The sequence below is a fragment of the Malaya genurostris genome, chromosome 2 (assembly GCF_030247185.1).
Source record: "Malaya genurostris strain Urasoe2022 chromosome 2, Malgen_1.1, whole genome shotgun sequence".
Lineage (NCBI taxonomy): Eukaryota > Metazoa > Arthropoda > Insecta > Diptera > Culicidae > Malaya > Malaya genurostris.
The window spans coordinates 80,573,855-80,590,471 of record NC_080571.1 but is presented as its reverse complement, the minus strand read 5'-3'; the positions used below and the strand labels follow the sequence as shown (position 1 = coordinate 80,590,471).

Genomic DNA, 16,617 nt, shown 5'->3' with positions numbered 1-16,617 from the left:
AAACGGTAAAAAACGAACTAAAACAGCGATATTACATTCCAACTCTAGATAGAGTAGTACACAGAGTTATGAGGAACTGTGTCTGGTGTCGAATCCACCGAAGTCGTCCACAAACTCCCAGAATGGCCTCATTGCCCGTTCAGCGTTTAATACCATTCCAACGTCCTTTTAGCTACGTGGGAGTTGATTATTTAGGCCCGTTCGGTGTGTCAGTTGGCCGTCGTATAGAGAAACGATGAATAGTATTATTCACGTGCTTAGTCGTGAGGGCCATTCACTTAGAGGTTGCTCACAGCCTGAACTCGCAATCTTGTTTGATGGCTATTCGGAGATTTATCTGCAAACGAGGGCCTCCCCTCGAGATTTTCCTAGACAACGGTACTAACCTTAAAGGAGCCAGTAAGGAACTAATAAAGGTGATTCACCATATTGATGAAGACTGTGCAAATGAGTTAACCAACGCTCGAATGAAACGGAACTTTAATCCGCCAGCCACCCCGCATATGGGAGGTGTTTGGGAAATGCTAGTTCGGTCAGTGAAAGATGCGCTGGAAGTTATTGATGATGGAAGGCGTCTTACGGATGAGATTTTACTGACAGCAATAGCTGAAGCTGAGGATATGATTAACTCACGTCCTTTGACCTACGTGCCGCAGTCAGCAGATGAGATCGAAACACTAAGTCCGAATCACTTTCTTCGTGGAGTATCGCCCAATGAAGCTCAGTCAACACCTCCTCCACCGTACTCAGCAGAGGCTCTCAGAGATGCCTATAAAAGATCACAGCAACTAGCCTCGGAAATGTGGAACCGGTGGATTAAAGAATATGTCCCCACTTTAAACGGTCGTGCCAAGTGGTTCAGTGAAACGAAGGGTTTGAAAACCGGCGATTTAGTCTACGTAGTAGAAGGAGCTAAACGTAAACTCTGGGTGCGAGGAATGGTCGAAGTTCCCATAATATCTAGTGATGGACGTGTTCGCCAAGCTTGGATTAGAACTAACAGCGGAGTATTCAAAAGGGCGACAGCCAACCTTGCAGTATTAGAGATTGGAAATGGTAACACTGATCCGGATAACGCTATTGTGTCAGAATTACGGGCTGGGGAAATATTGAGGGCAACACCACGGAGACCGAATGATGCTTTGTGCAACACGACGCCGAAGAAGGATGGTAAACGTCAACAGGAAGAAAGCGGAAAGAAAGAGAAGTAAGGAAACGTAAGGTTGAATAATCAATGTGTTAAAACTGTGAAGATAGAAGCAAGGTGAAATTTATCGAATAAAAGTTAATTTAGTAGTACAAGTTGTGGTGAGGATAGAAATTCTAGAAGGAGAAAAGAGTGATAGTTTGGATACGTGAAAGGGTATAAAAATAGAAATTTTGTTATAAAAAATGATACCTAAACCTTAACCTATTATCACAGATTACAGAAACCTTAACCTATTATCACAGACAGTTATCACATGTGGTTAATTTAGAATAAAACGTGCGAAATTAACAACTACTGAGAAGTAACATACAGTAAGTGAAATCAAATGAACTCTAGAAAGCTTATGATTAATTACAAAACGTCATCAGGTTCAGTATAATTTGCGGGTGAATCTGCAGGAGGAAAGTTGGAAGAAATGTAGAACACCAATAATTGTGAGTAATTTTATTCCTTTGTGAACTGAATGCAATCAATGAAAATTCATAATAAACCAATTTTTAGCTTTGATCTGCTATATAGAAAGCTATTATGCATATTCTTGGGTAACGTTGAATACTGGTCGTATGTGAAGTCCACAACAGATTGGTGTTTCCGACAAACCAATTGAGAAAATTTGCAAATCTACAGAGTTCTGCTTTTTCTACGGATCTACTTCCAAGAACAAGGATGGCTTTTATCGTATCAATTTTATAATTCAGGTCCGGAGTACAGATCTAAGATTTAATTCTAGAATCCGGATCAAAAATTACACGGCGAATGACCAAAATTAGGTTAAAGCCGGGTATAAATAAACGATATTGAAAAACCTGCTTAAATCCACCGAGTGGAGTAATGTTTCTCTTCGAATTTTGAAAGAAACCAAGAGATTGTTTGTATAATAACTAGTATAACATGCAAGGATAAATTTTTTTAATATTACCATTTAATTCTGTTATAAGTATATCACGTCACTATATAAATTCACTATGTATCTCACGACACTATAAATCTTGTATAATAAACGTCACATCACATATACGCATTTCGAATACAATTTATATTCTTCTTCAGTGTGATAGGTTTGTTTAGTTATTGAAAGAATGCTGCAATGTTGTTCCTTTTATATGAAATGGAAATAGGTAGATTCCTACAACAGGTATAAATACCTCGAAAAATTATCTAATTTGTTTAGGGTAGGGAGCGGTTAAGTTTTTTCTATGTTTGTCTGTCCCCTGTGTGTAGGTAGTAACTTAAAGAGCCAGGAAGACCTATTTCCTTGGTCTCTGTTTAGTAAAGAAGTGGAATTATGTTTGAAAATTTCTAGACTTTCTGCCGAATCCAATTTCCATGGGTTGGAAATTTGTCTTAAAATTGTTATGTCATTTGTAGTGAAATCATGGTTTTCGGAAAAGGCATGCTCAGCTACTTTCGACTTAAAATGGTGTGATAAACCCCGTTCCAAATCCTTGGATGCTTTCCCTATTTCCGCTATGTGTTCCTTGAAACGGATATCTAATGATCTCTTTGTTTGTCCAATGTATAATTTATCACAATGAGAACATGAAATTTTGTATACCCCCGATTCTTTCAATTTGTCAGTAGGATCTTTAGTAGATCCTAGTAAAGTTTTCAACTGGTAGCTAGTACTACTGAACACTAAATCCAATAATATCATGTGTAAAATTCAGAGGGAAATTTTAAAAGAAAATTTTAAAAAGTTGTATAGCATCCAAAGTGTGAAAACCTTGGAATGTTATAATCTCCATTTAAAACTAGCAAAACAATATCCCCAAGGTTTCGAAATTTTTCTAACCAAAGTAAAGTTCGCTGAGCACTGACGGACATTATAGGAAACAAAGATCCGACCCCCTTCCAGAAATTATTAAAAAAATAGATAAAACTCTCATAGAATGTAACCCTAACCCTAACCCTAACTAAAAATCAAAGGATTACCTAAAGTCCATAAACCTGGGAATGAAATAAGGGAAATCATCTCTTCAATAGGAGCCCCTACCCAAAAAAATCTCCAAATGGCTAGTGGAAGAATTCAAAAATATGCGGAAAAAGTTTTTTAGTAGATTCATTCCCAATACACAAGAGTTCGCTACTCAACTTCTGAACTCAGGTGAAATCGAAGATGACGAAATAATGGTATATTTCGATGTAGCCGCCTTATTCCCAAGTGTCCCTACAAGAACTCGAGTCTCTCAATGCATGAATCTTGAGATAATTTTGCTACATTTCGTCACTCCACTTCATACTCTGAGTATTTCACGCCCTTAAAAAAAATTTACAGTCTGATAATGATAGTTGCTGTGTGGAATTTCCCAAGAGAGAATCGCAAGTTGACAATTATCGCAGAAAATCGAATCGATGATTCAACTTGATGATTCTTATACTAGGTTGCAATATTTCAAAACCCTTGTGTGGAGCATTCACAGACATTTTCATAGACACAACTTATACAAAGGTTATATGCGCATAGTTAGAATAAGCGGCAGTAGTAAAATGATTCTATCGCAATTATCAACTGCCTGTATAGAATCGGATCGCGAAACGAGAATAAGCGACCGTTTGTTGCTTCAGAGAGGATCCCCACAGCAGCGTCATCGAGAGAAATTCGCTCTCGCACTGGTGTCGATTCTATGTTAAATGAGCCATGCCAGGTTTTTGTTGTTGCGATGATTTCCATTTCTCTTTGATGGCACTGATTCAATCGTTGAAGAGTTGCCAGTGAACTTTCTTTGATACGATAAAAGCCATCCTTGTATATGAGAATTTGTAAGATATGAGAAAAGGCATCATTACACCACTTTGCTTCCGCCGTTTTTTCCAAAATTTAAAAGCTTTATTGCGAAAAAGTGCTTACAGATGTATTATTCAAATTATTGTCCCGGCTCGAAAAAAGGAGTCCTCTTTTGACGCTATCCATGAAGCAATCCATTGAAAATGTTGATCTGCCAGGTCGTGTGCCATCGAACGGAATAGGTGGAAGTCAGAAGGGGCGACATCTGGAGAATACGGCGTGTGGGGCAAGACTTCCCATTTCAGCGTTTCCAGCTAATTTTTGACCACTTTTGCGACGTGAGGCCGAGCATTGTCGTGTTGGAGGATGACTTTGCCATGTCGCTCTTGATATTGTGGCCGCTTTTCTTTTAGCGCGCGACTAAGGCGCATCAGTTGCGTTCGGTAGCGATCTCCTGTGATGGTTTCACCCGGTTTTAAGAGCTCGTAGTAAATCACACCGAGCTGATCCTACCAAATACAAATCATAACCTTGGTGCCGTGAATATTCGGTTTTGCCTTCGACGAAGTAGCATGCCCGGGCTTTCCCCATGATTTTCTGCGTTTAGGATTATCGTACCAAACCTACTTTTCATCACCGGTTACGATTCGATGTAAAAACCCTTACGATTTTGTCTTTGAAGCAGTTGCTCACATACAAATAGACGGCGCTCGATGTCCCTCGGTTTCAACTCGTACGGCACCCAGTTTCCTTCTTTCTGAATCATGCCCAGGGCATTGAGACGTTTTGAAATGGCTTGCTGACTCACTCCCAACGATTCGGCAAGCTCTTCTTGGGTTTGGCACGAATCTTCATCAAGCAATGTTTCTAGTTGTTCATCTTTGAAGGTTTTTTCTCTTCCACCACCATGTTTGTCTTTGACGTCGAACTCATCATTTTTAAAACGTTGAAACCCCTGCCGACACGTTCTTTTACTCAGAGCAGCATCACCGTATGTTTCTGAGAGCATTTGATGCGCTTCAGCTGCATTTTTTTCGAATTGTAACAGAAAAGTAAAACCATTCAATATCGTTAGTCTGGGTCCCTTCGCATTGTTCCATTCCGGCCAATGAAAAGGCAGACTCATTGGCTAAAGTGGGCGCATTGGAAGGTGATATTTATGAAAGACCAATCTGCTTCAATGAATTTTTCAGTATTTCTCGTCAGAAAACTCTCGAAAGTTGGCAAACTTCATGGACGAATGACGAACTGGGACGATGGCTACACTCCATTATCCCTAAGGTATCGACGAAACCTTGGTTCAAGGGGATGAACGTGAGTCGTGATTTCATTCGCGTTATGTCACGGCTCATGTCATGGTTATCAGGACATCGAGCATGTCGTGTGGTCGTGCGTAGTGTATCGCGACGCCAGGTCGAAGCTACTGGAATCTCTTAGGGCCCGAGGTAGACCGCCTGAGGTTCCGGTTCGGGATGTGTTGGCGAGTCAGGATAGTTCATATATGCTTCTCATATACCAGTACCTTAAACACATTGATATACAAGGGTAATGTGTTATTCCTCGCACAGAAAATATAATCTCCACCTACAGGTTCGACACTAACATCCGCCCGATTCTCTCGATCCCCGTCCCTGTCCATCATCTTCATTGGAATTAACAAGATCATTTTTTTGTCACTAACTTTTTCGTTCCCCCTTCCCTGTTTCTTCACCATCTCGATGGCAACTAATTAGATCTTTGTCGTTTTCAAACATTTTGTTCTCACACCCCCTTTTTATCCCGTTTCCCACAATATTTACTTCTTTTTTTTCATTCTCTTCCGTAACATAACCATCACCGGAAGACCGCTCCAGTCCCGCGGACCCTCACGGACCGAAGAATGCGGCCAACATAGAAAATTACCATCGCCATCTGGAATCATCTCATTCTAAATTCAATTCACCGGCCACTACCAATCGCCAGCTGAAAGCTGGATTCTCGAGAATCCGCGACCCCGATACTACTTTACATAATGATACTACTCTAGTTTTAAGTTAGACGATAATTGAGATTAGTAAATACCCTTGGCATCTTAGAGCTTAAGCAGTGTGCCTTAATATTATATTATATTTTTGAATAAAAAAAAAGAAAAGTAAAACTTCTCGCAAATGACGAGAATTGGGCACATAATCAGACATTTTCGAGCGTGAATAATACGAAAACAAGAACAACTGTCACTGAATCGGCGATGACAATTCGTTAGGCACTGTACACACTCACTTTAAAGGCATTATCATCTATGTATTTGGCCAGCCTCAGCCGGTATAGCCACCTATCGGAAAACGGCGGAAGCAAAGTTGTTCACTGATATTAAAATCAAGAGTACGGAATTTTTTATTACCGTGTGCTTTGTTACATTCAATAAAAAAACGTCATGTAGAAAACGGTCCAAGGTTGCCGACTCCCTGTACTCGTTTTTGAAAACTGTTTTATCGTGCTACGAACTTAATAAAGGGTGATTTTTTAAGAGGATTTAAGATGCTATTGATTTCCAGAAAAAAAAAACAAAAAAATTTTTAGAAAATTTATGAAATCTTTATTGGAATCGATAGGACGATCAATATAATTTGGACAAATGTTGGACGCGGTTCTACTTTAGATGGCCCATGCGGATGGTCCAATTTTGGCACACTCTCTCCAACATATCGGCCGTTATTTCAGGAATAATACCACCAAGCCATAATCCACACAAAATAGCTCCTTATTTGGAATATATTGGTAGCTCTTGCAATGCTTCTGGTTGGTCTTCACTTCAGATGCGGCAATTTTGCTTGTTGACGTATTCATTCAACCAGCAATGAGTTTCGTCGCAGAACACAATTTTTCGATAAAAAATTGGATCTTTCTTCGCCCATTCATGATTAAATTATAGACCAAACTGAACAATTTTGACAATGACACAAGACACTATTCAAAAACAGTGTTGCTAAGAAGATACTAGCAATAAATATCCCTCTATTACTTAAAATGAATTTTGCATACGTTCACCAGTCACGATCTTCAGGCAGTTAACACAAAATATCAAACTTAACTCATTCCCCCTAGATGTCCCTTAGTCAAATCATAAATAATTTTCCCTCGCGAATCTTCTGGAATAATTAGAATTGCATTCGAAAAAAGTTACCGCGTCGAATGACGATAAATTTAAACGAGCAGAGAGATAGAGAGAGAGAACGAAAAAAATCAAAACAATTCTTGAATGCGCACTGCAAGAGCAACCACGCGGAAGAAGGGACCGCCAAACTTCTTTTGCGCTATTGAAGTCACACATCTGCGGCGATCTCTCCGGGAGAGCCACTGCAATATGAATTGCGACAATCGCGCAATAAACTGAGCGTACGTACTTGCTATAGTGCGTATGTGCGCGTTGCGCCGTCGGATTCGCGACGAGACCGGCTTTTTGTTTGACAACAAAACAAACACGATTCGGTCGGTCGGTTCGGGTTTTAACCCTCTCGATGCCAGAAACAGAAAAAAAAAAAAACAAAACCGTCGACTACCGGAGTCGCCGCCGCCGCCGCCTGAGTCACTCGCTCCAGGGCGGCCAAAAAACCGTATGTTCGTTGGCGCGCATATATATAATTCCAGCGAGTGAGGCTCGCGATTTCTCAGTTGCGATCGCGCTCTTCCGCTGTTCGTTCGTACCAACCTTCAAGCGGTTGTGTTCGCTATTTGAAGGAGCATTTTAGCAGTCGATTGATTGAGGATTATTTTTCCTAGTGGAGTTGGTTGGTTTTCTTCGTGTCGCCGGCCCCCGGTAATCTCTGGTCAGTCAGTAGGCCATCACTTGCTGGCTTGATGGTTTTGTGTGTGTTTTTTTTTTTCGTTGTTGCTTGGTTGGTGGTGGCAGTTGTCAATGTTAACCGGGTTGACGTTCGGAAGGGGTTTTCTCCAGACGGTGTAATTAGTCATTTAGGGTGCGCGAACGGATATAAGGTTGGGCTCTAGGTCGCGCTAGCCACGCAGACAACGTTTTCGGTCAGGTGCAGATAGACTAGAACGGAACGCAACAAGGAGCTCTTTCGCGTGCGTGCGTGTGTGATTGGGGTGCTCTTGTAAGATCAGTGTCAGGCCCCGGGAAGGTGGTACCTACTGCTTTTGTTTGTACAACACGAGTGCAGTTTAGCGGTGATTGGAATTCTATGTTCGCGGGCGTGCAGTGAAGAGTTTTGTTTGCTTCGCTTTGAATGCTAACTAAACATTAATTGATGTGCATAAACGTGGCCGGAGAGCAAGACGACGACAGGATAAAGAAGGTGGTGGCGCTGCCTCGAGTGTTTTTCGCCATTGGCCATTAGGTGTAATTATTTGTTTGTTTGTTTGTAGTTCTGCCGTAACAAAACCTGCGGTTGCATTCGATCCAGTGCCGATTGATCTAACGGAGCTCGCGCGTGGCTTCACTCCACTAGCCGAGTTCAAAAGGGATCCATTATATCATTTTTTATTCAGTTCGAAAGTTTATTTTTAGTGCGAAACGGTGGAAGAAAGATACTACAGTAAACCGATTAAGAAGGTGGAAAAAAGTGAAACATTTGGACAAACAAAAAAATAATAATAAGGCGGCTGCTCGCAGCAGTTTGTGGGAAAGCTATTCAAGCTAGCGGTTTCGCTGAAACGAAAGTCTTACCACGCTCGAGCAGAACTTGACTCACGGTGAATCCAGATGCCCTCTGTTGGGTCCAGAAATTTTTATGCATATTTTGTGATTTGTGTTTGATTTTATTTTTCCAGTGAATTCTTCGAAAGTGTTTTTTTATTGTATAGCGCTTTGCATGTGTTTTGTGTAACTTTAGTTTCGAACAGAGTGGATCGAATAAGCTGATTTGGCTGTTTATTTCCTCGAGCGAGTGGACACAACGAACGTAAAGTTTTGTTGTTTGAAATTGCAGTTTGTTTTTTTTCCGGTAAGTATAAATACTTTGATAGACAAATTATGTTATATTGGCTGCATGGGAACAGAGTTCCATTTTATTCCAGCTGTTGCTTGATTGAATTTGTTTCCAAGAAAGCTTGTGTTAGCGAACTAAAAGTTGATGCGATGCTTTCGCCTGCGAAATATCGTAAGGAGTCCTCTTAGGTGTGGGAATCTTGTCGAAACAAAATACTAAGCTTTGCATCAGAACGCAAGAACTGTGCTTAGCTTTGCTACATCAGTTAACTACAATAATGATAATAATAATAATAATAATAATAATAATAATAATAATAATAATAATAATAATAAATTCATCAAGTAATTGAGAGGCAGACAGATTTGCAGCACTTGGCGACACACATTGACGTGGACTTATTGGCAGGCATTCTCATGCTCACCGGGGTGTCATGCGCTTACGGTGTACTCCATTGTTAGCACTATTCATGTACACAATATGTAGGATTGTTTTTCTTTCTTCGAAATTACTCGTTGCATAGAGCATCAGAGCATATTGATCACTTCAGGAATTTCTCTTCAGGTTTTATTGAATCTTTCATCTAAGGCTGTGAACCGTTTCCCGAATGATTTTAAGTTTTGGCTGAAATTTGACATTTCGATATTTTTTTATGGAATACACTGAGGTCTTTTTTTCTGAGATTACACCAGATGTTACATGCATTTCTAAGACATTTGATATAAAAAAAATTTAGTTTGGTGGTTCTTTTCATCTATATTTCTGAAGTAACGCGGTCCCAACGTTCCAAATTCGGTTTTTGTCATAGAATGTTTTGAAAAAAAATGTCATAATTATTCAAGATTAAACCCACGTTTTTTACACGGGTTTCCGAAGTTACGCGGGTTTTTTTTACGGCGGATTTCGAAGTTATGCGATTTTTTTACGCGAAAAAAAAAGTTCAACCTCAGTGTAGTTAAAGGGTGTAGCCGGGTTTGCATATAAAAACTGCCCAAACAGAAAAAAAAGATTTACGCTGTATGAAAAGGTTTATATTAAAGATGACGTAGACTTTTAGAAGGTATTTAGAAAAGGATTTTAGGAGGTATTTAGAAAAGTCTACGAAAGTCTGCGAAGGTTGACGGGGGGTTAAAAAGTGTTAAATTTTGGTTTACGTGATTTTTTACGGTCCCTTATTATTTGAGCGGCAAATGATTGCAAAATAGATCCTAATTATTTCCCATTCGTCAAATTTTGAATTAAACCGTAATATAAAAACTGCCCCCAAACAGACAAAAAATTCATATACGCTGTTTGAAAGGGTTTATGTTGTAGATGATTTTCCCTGAATGTTAACCATTTAACTGTCATATTGGCGGAGTTAGGGTGGTTCTTCTGATATTTTCAGGGTATGTGACATATGCTTTTAGAACTAAATAATTTTTTGAAAATCATCTTTAATATGAACCCTTTCATAGAGGGTATTATAGAGGGTTTTATATGCAAACCCGGCTACATCCTTTAACTACACTAAGGTCTCTTTTTACGCGGGAATACGTACCGCGTTAAAACCACGCAAAAACACCCGCATAACTACAGAAATCCGCAGAGGTAAAGAAAACATTATTTTGATGCCAAATGTCTTAGCAATGCATGAAACGTCAAGATCAAATGTAATCTCAATTGAAACAAAAAACCCTTCCTAATCCACCTAGTGGTGTGATAACGCCTTTCTTTTTCTTCAAAACAGTCTTATAAAACCATTTTTTATCATATTACAAAATAATTTCCAACACTAATTTGGGCTCATTTTTGACACCAATTGATTCAGATTGAATCGAGTAGTTCACAAAAGCATTCTTCAGTGTTTATATCACATAGTAGGCATAATTTTTCTAACCAAGCGCTAGACATTTGCGTTGCCTATTTGTATGAGAAGAGTGTTGCTAATCTAAAAAAAAACCCTTCTCAATCCACCTAGTGGTGTGATAATGCCTTTCTCTTCTTTCATAGCAGTCTCATGAAAATATATTTCTTTTATTAATTTTTATTACTATTTTTAGTACTGTTATTATATTTTATAACTATTACTACATTATTAAACGTTGGTAAACGACTGGACAATGCGCAATTCAGGTCCCAATGTGGTTTCCCGCGGTGCCGGCTGGGGTACGAGCAACCATAGGAAAGATCGGGTAACCAACCCCGGAGGGACCTTGGTCGTATGTTGACAGGGAAGGGGGTCCTCTTTAGAGGATGTCGGAGCGTCTGTACTCCATGCTAGGAGCGGCTTCAAACAGCGTCTGTTTTGGTATCCAGCGGCTGAGTATGAAATGCTGCATCCCGTCTAGCTAAATCCAAGGTAGCAACCCCACCAACGGGAGCGTCCTAGTGCTAGTTGGGACTTTAAACAGAGCAAGCACGATGATCCTCCGGCGAGACAGGGGGTTGGCGTAGGCCTAATAAGCCGCCCGTAAAACATCTATTACGAATAATACAGGAGAGAATACGACCCGGAACAATCGGCATAGACCCACGCGACGAAATAAGGACTACGATTGGAAACTTGGAACATGGAATTGCAAGTCGCTAGGTTTCGCAGGCTGCGACAGGATAATATACGACGAACTAAATCCTCGCAGCTTCGACGTCGTAGCGCTGCGAAGCTTTGTTGGATGGGACAGAAGGTGTGGAAAAGCGGTCATCGAGCGGCTACCTTCTACCAAAGCTGTGGCACAGCGAACGAGCTGGGAACTGGCTTTATAGTGCTGGGCAAGATGCGTCAGCGAGTGATTGGGTGGCAGCCGATCAATGCCAGGATGTGTAAGTTGAGAATTAAAGGCCGTTTTTTCAATTACAGCATCATCAACGTGCACTGCCCACATGAAGGGAGACCCGATGACGAGAAAGAAGCGTTCTACGTGCAGCTGGAACATGCCTATGACGGCTGCCCACACAGAGACGTAAAAATTGTCATCGGTGACATGAATGCCCAGGTAGGAAGGGAGGCAATGTACCGACCGGTAATCGGAAGCTACTCTTGAAGATGGCTGGAGAGACATCCGTTCTGCCATAGGTAGCACTGCATCAGCAACGCTAGGTACGGCGGCACCGAACGTAAGGAACGACTGGTTCGACGACAAATGTGAACAGTTAGTGGCCGAGAAGAATGCAGCTTGGGCGAGCAAGCTGCAACACCGGACGAGAGCAAACGAGGAGCGATACAGACAGGCGCGGAACAGACTAAACTCGGTATCCCATAGAAAAAAGCGCCAACAGGAAGACCGAGATCGCGAAGTCCTCCAGACCTCCAAGAAGTGGAGGAGGTGGTAAGCCGGTTGAAAAATAATAAGACCGCTGGCGTTGACCAACTACGTGAAATTTCCAAAATCGAAAATATTTGTTGATGCCTAAACTCTTAAAACTGCATGAAACGTCGAGATTTAGAGTCATCCCGAAAAAAGTCACAGATAGTTGATTTTTTCAAATAAATTTTTTTTAGATGACACTAAATCTCGACGTTTCATGCAGTTTTAAGAGTTTAGGCATCAAAAAATATTTTCGATTTTGGAAATTTTATGTACCTATGGTGCTTTTTCAAGATCGAAAATTTTCAAACCTTTACCACCGGACAGCAGCCCTTACGCATGCCCGATTTAGCTCAAATTTTGCATGAGGATATTTTTTGAGGTGCTTAAACTTTTGAGCACTAGCGCTTTACGAAATTAGAAGTGATCCCAAAATATTGGCACCCTAATATATATAAGAGCGGTAAAAATCAACGTGTTTTGTGGATACGTCACTTAAACCAAAAGTCACAGCAGTTTGATCTTTGACCTTGATTAATGGCCCAACAGTAGCTTTCAAACGAATTTAAGTTTGTTAAAATCGGTTCAGCCATCTCTGAGAAAATTGAGCGCGTGTAAATGCAACGCGTTTTGTCGGTTACGTCACTTATACAATCATCTCTCCGGAACCAAAAGTCACAGGCATTTCATCTTTGAACTTGATCAATGGCCTAACAGTAGCTTTCAAACGAGCGTAAGTTTGTTCAAATCGGTTCAACCATCTCTAAGAAAATTGAGCGCGTAAAAATACCACGCGTTTTGTCGGTTACGTCACTTATACAATCATATCTCCGGAACCAAAACTCACAGCCATTTGATCTTTGAATGTGATCAATGGCCTAGCAGTAGCTTTCAATCGAGTATAAGCTTGTTAAAATTGGTTCAGCCATCTCTGAGAAAATTGAGCGCGTGTAAATGCAACGCGTTTTGTCGGTTACGTCACTTATAAATTCAACGCGTTTTGTCGGTTACGTCACTTATACAATCATATCTCTGGAACCAAAAGTCACAGCCATTTAATCTTCGAACTTGATCAATGGACCGACAGTAGCTTTCAAACGAGCATCAAACCGATTTTTCAATGGTGTACTATTGAAATACCAAAACTACGTTGTAACAGGTATTTAAGTTAAATGTTTCCGAATCCGGGTACGACCACGTTTGTTGATTGAATTGAAAAAAGGCTTTTTTGGTCTTTTATTGCATTTAGAAATATTTACTTCACGTCAACGACTAATCTAAAAAAGCGGTAGAAAGATTTGTTAACATGTGCCCACACATACATACATACACACACAGACAATTCCTGGCGAGTTTGGCAGATTGGCCACCGATCGCGTGGCATCCCAAGTATTTCTGAACAAATTTTGCGCACTCTTTCGGAAATTCTTCTCCTTCGATAAAAAAAATCAACTTCTTACGGCGATTTTTCCGTGTCGACATTGGGTGATGATTTTTCGTAAGTGTGAAATGAACTGTCTCCCCTAATGAACGTCAATTTGTATCTACTTCCATAACAATCTGCTGTGCAGGGCGGTTTGGAAACGGCTCTACATAATTTTATGCTGAAAAATGCAAACAATAAACTATGTAGGAACAAGAGGATGAGGATGAGGAGGAGGAGGAGAGGGAGAATACAGCAATCATTAGTATTACTTATTCGAGCGCAAGGAAAAGGTCCCCGTTGTTTCCATCGAACGGGTGAACTTGAACTAAGAAGAGTTGCTCCGAGACCGTTGGCATGGCTGCTGGGTGCCCTGTGCCGGTCGTAACTCGTGAGAAGCTAATAAAATAAATGTGTTCGTAGACGGTTCCACGTACAGTGCCGGGTCCATAGCTGCATAAGCAAACGAATGGCCTAGGGCAGAAGATAGGTTTCCAGACAACTCCAAGAGACAATCATAAATAAACGATCCGGTCTGTGCTATGCAACCATTCATTTACTATGAAAACGTGTTGACAGCGTAGGGGAGATTGCTCTTTCAGGTCAGTAAGCGTTTCCGCAGTGCAGTTCCCAACGTTGACAACTGTAGATAGATAATAAAATATTTCTAAGTGGATCCAGTACAGATTACTTTTTTAAACAGTAAGATTATAGATTATTGAGATTAAACTTTCGCAGCAGCTACTAATTTTAGCTGCTTCCTGTAGTAGGTTCATTTTTATAGGGTTGCGAACTGTAGTGGCTAGGACGAAGCTACATGGCCGCAGTAAGACTGACGTAAGACTTCCGAAAATTATGAATTTATTCTTTACGACGCAAAGTAATCATTAACTTTCAATCAATATTAATCGGAAAAATCCGGGAATCGTTGAATGATAGGATGAAATTTCGAAAAGAGAATTTGTTTCCTTCAGAGACAGAACTCGAACTTGTCAAACTTCGCCAAGCATTGGAACAGTTCTAACACTTTAACTATCCAGAAAAGCAATTAATCACACCTCAGAAGAAAACTAGAAACCGTCCTTCATCTACATTTCTTGTAGCAGTAGATTTATTTTTAATCATTCCCATGTGTCCTCATTTCGCAGTCAAGCGTCATTAAGCTACACGCAGAGAAAAAAAATTGTAAATGTAGCTAAGCTTGGGTTTCACGCAACGATTTATTTTATTGAACTGGTGACAAAGCGAAATTTGGTTTAAAAAAACTAGATATTTGATTTTTCTCAGTTGATTAGTTTGTTCCAATGAATATTTTGGTAAAACTAACAAACAACATACTTGAGCGTTCCTATCAATTTCTGGACAAACAATTTCATCGTAAATTCAACTTGCAAAATCAGTTTGAAATGAACTAACTTTATCTAAACGTTGTAGTGCTCTGAATGTAAAGGGTGATTTTTTAAGAGCTTGAGAACTTTTTTAAACAATAAAACGCATAAAATTTGCAAAATCTCATCGGTTCTTTATTTTAAACGTTAGATTGGTACATGACATTTACTTTTTGAAGATAATTTCATTTAAATGTTGACCGCGGCTGCGTCTTAGGTGGTCCATTCGGAAAGTCCAATTTTGGGCAACTTTTTCGAGCATTTCGGCCGGAATAGCCCGAATTTCTTCGGAAATGTTGTCTTCCAAAGCTGGAATAGTTACTGGCTTATTTCTGTAGACTTTAGACTTGACGTAGCCCCACAAAAAATAGTCTAAAGGCGTCAAATCGCATGATCTTGGTGGCCAACTTACCGGTCCATTTCTTGAGATGAATTGTTCTCCGAAGTTTTCCCTCAAAATGGCCATAGAATCGCGAGCTGTGTGGCATGTAGCGCCATCTTGTTGAAACCACATGTCAACCAAGTTCAGTTCTTCCATTTTTGGCAACAAAAAGTTTGTTAGCATCGAACGATAGCGATCGCCATTCACTGTAACGTTGCGTCCAACAGCATCTTTGAAAAAATACGGTCCAATGATTCCACCAGCGTACAAACCACACCAAACAGTGCATTTTTCGGGATGCATGGGCAGTTCTTGAACGGCTTCTGGTTGCTCTTCACTCCAAATGCGGCAATTTTGCTTATTTACGTAGCCATTCAACCAGAAATGAGCCTCATCGATTTTGCAAATTTTATGCGTTTTATTGTTTAAAAAAGTTATCAAGCTCTTAAAAAATCACCCTTTATAAACTTGGGAGTTGGAATAAATGATAAATGATTAACCTAATATGATTAGTATTTCAACTTACGCTTTTGTTTGTTAAAACCATTCATTTTGTTTTGTTTTTAAGAGTAAAATGATTTCTTTCTAAATAATTTAAAGGCTTGTTTTTGGTATATTAGTAAACAATTTCAATTACATTTATAATATTGACATACCACAATCAAGCCCTGGTGTATTACTTTTTTAGGTATTCATTGATCCGGTACCTGCATCAAGAAATTGCTGGGAAAAAAACGTGTTATGGAATGTTATGCAGTTTCTACAGTTACATAAGAGCGTGGTCACTGTTCTGAGAAAATGAAAAGACTCAACACGAAAATACTTTTGAATATTGTTTTATTAGATCAAAAACTTACATGCAAATACATTAATTGCAAGTCCAATTCCTTTCAGCGTTAATAATGGTTTGACTTTGAGCGAGATTTTGCGCTTTTTCTTCTGAACTAGACCTCTAAATTTTGTGAATTCGGCGAACAAGCTGCTTCAAATTGTGGGGTCGGTTCTTCCCAAGCTTCATCTTCATATGAGCCCAACCGTTCTCAATTGGATTGGCATCGGGCGACTGAGAGGGCCAATCCAAGATCACGACACCATTTTCCTCCTTTGCCCATTCAAGACGTTTCTTCACACATTTTTCACACAACATCGGTTTTTGCAAAGTACTTCGAAATTTCAAATTATTTGCGATCGAATGTCTGCGAACAGTTCCGTACTATATATTTAAACCTTTTTTGGTCAATTTCTAATCTTTCTATTTTTCAAAAACAGGTCAT

The 16,617-nt window shown here is 39.9% G+C and overlaps 2 protein-coding genes across 7 annotated transcripts in view; both read left to right on the top strand.

Annotated features, from left to right (window-relative positions):
• The first annotated feature begins 317 nt into the window (after positions 1-317).
• LOC131428668 (uncharacterized) lies at positions 318-1,491 on the top strand. The gene is made up of 2 exons (XM_058592713.1): positions 318-1,363; positions 1,424-1,491. Exon 1 carries the CDS (start codon positions 318-320, stop codon positions 1,209-1,211), a length of 894 nt encoding a protein of 297 aa, XP_058448696.1. The 3' UTR covers positions 1,212-1,363; positions 1,424-1,491.
• Positions 1,492-7,596: 6,105 nt separating this feature from the next.
• Positions 7,597-16,617, top strand: part of LOC131432352 (bumetanide-sensitive sodium-(potassium)-chloride cotransporter) — a 251,080-nt gene continuing 242,059 nt past the window's right edge. For 3 of the 6 annotated variants that reach the window (XM_058598571.1, XM_058598572.1, XM_058598567.1), the window contains exons 1-2: positions 7,597-7,741; positions 8,706-8,878. The gene's annotated coding sequence lies outside the window, so the exon portion shown is untranslated. Of the gene's footprint in view, positions 7,742-7,822; positions 8,275-8,300; positions 8,488-8,705; positions 8,879-16,617 lie in introns of those variants that run through there. The other 3 variants (XM_058598568.1, XM_058598569.1, XM_058598570.1) reach the window with 3 other exon arrangements.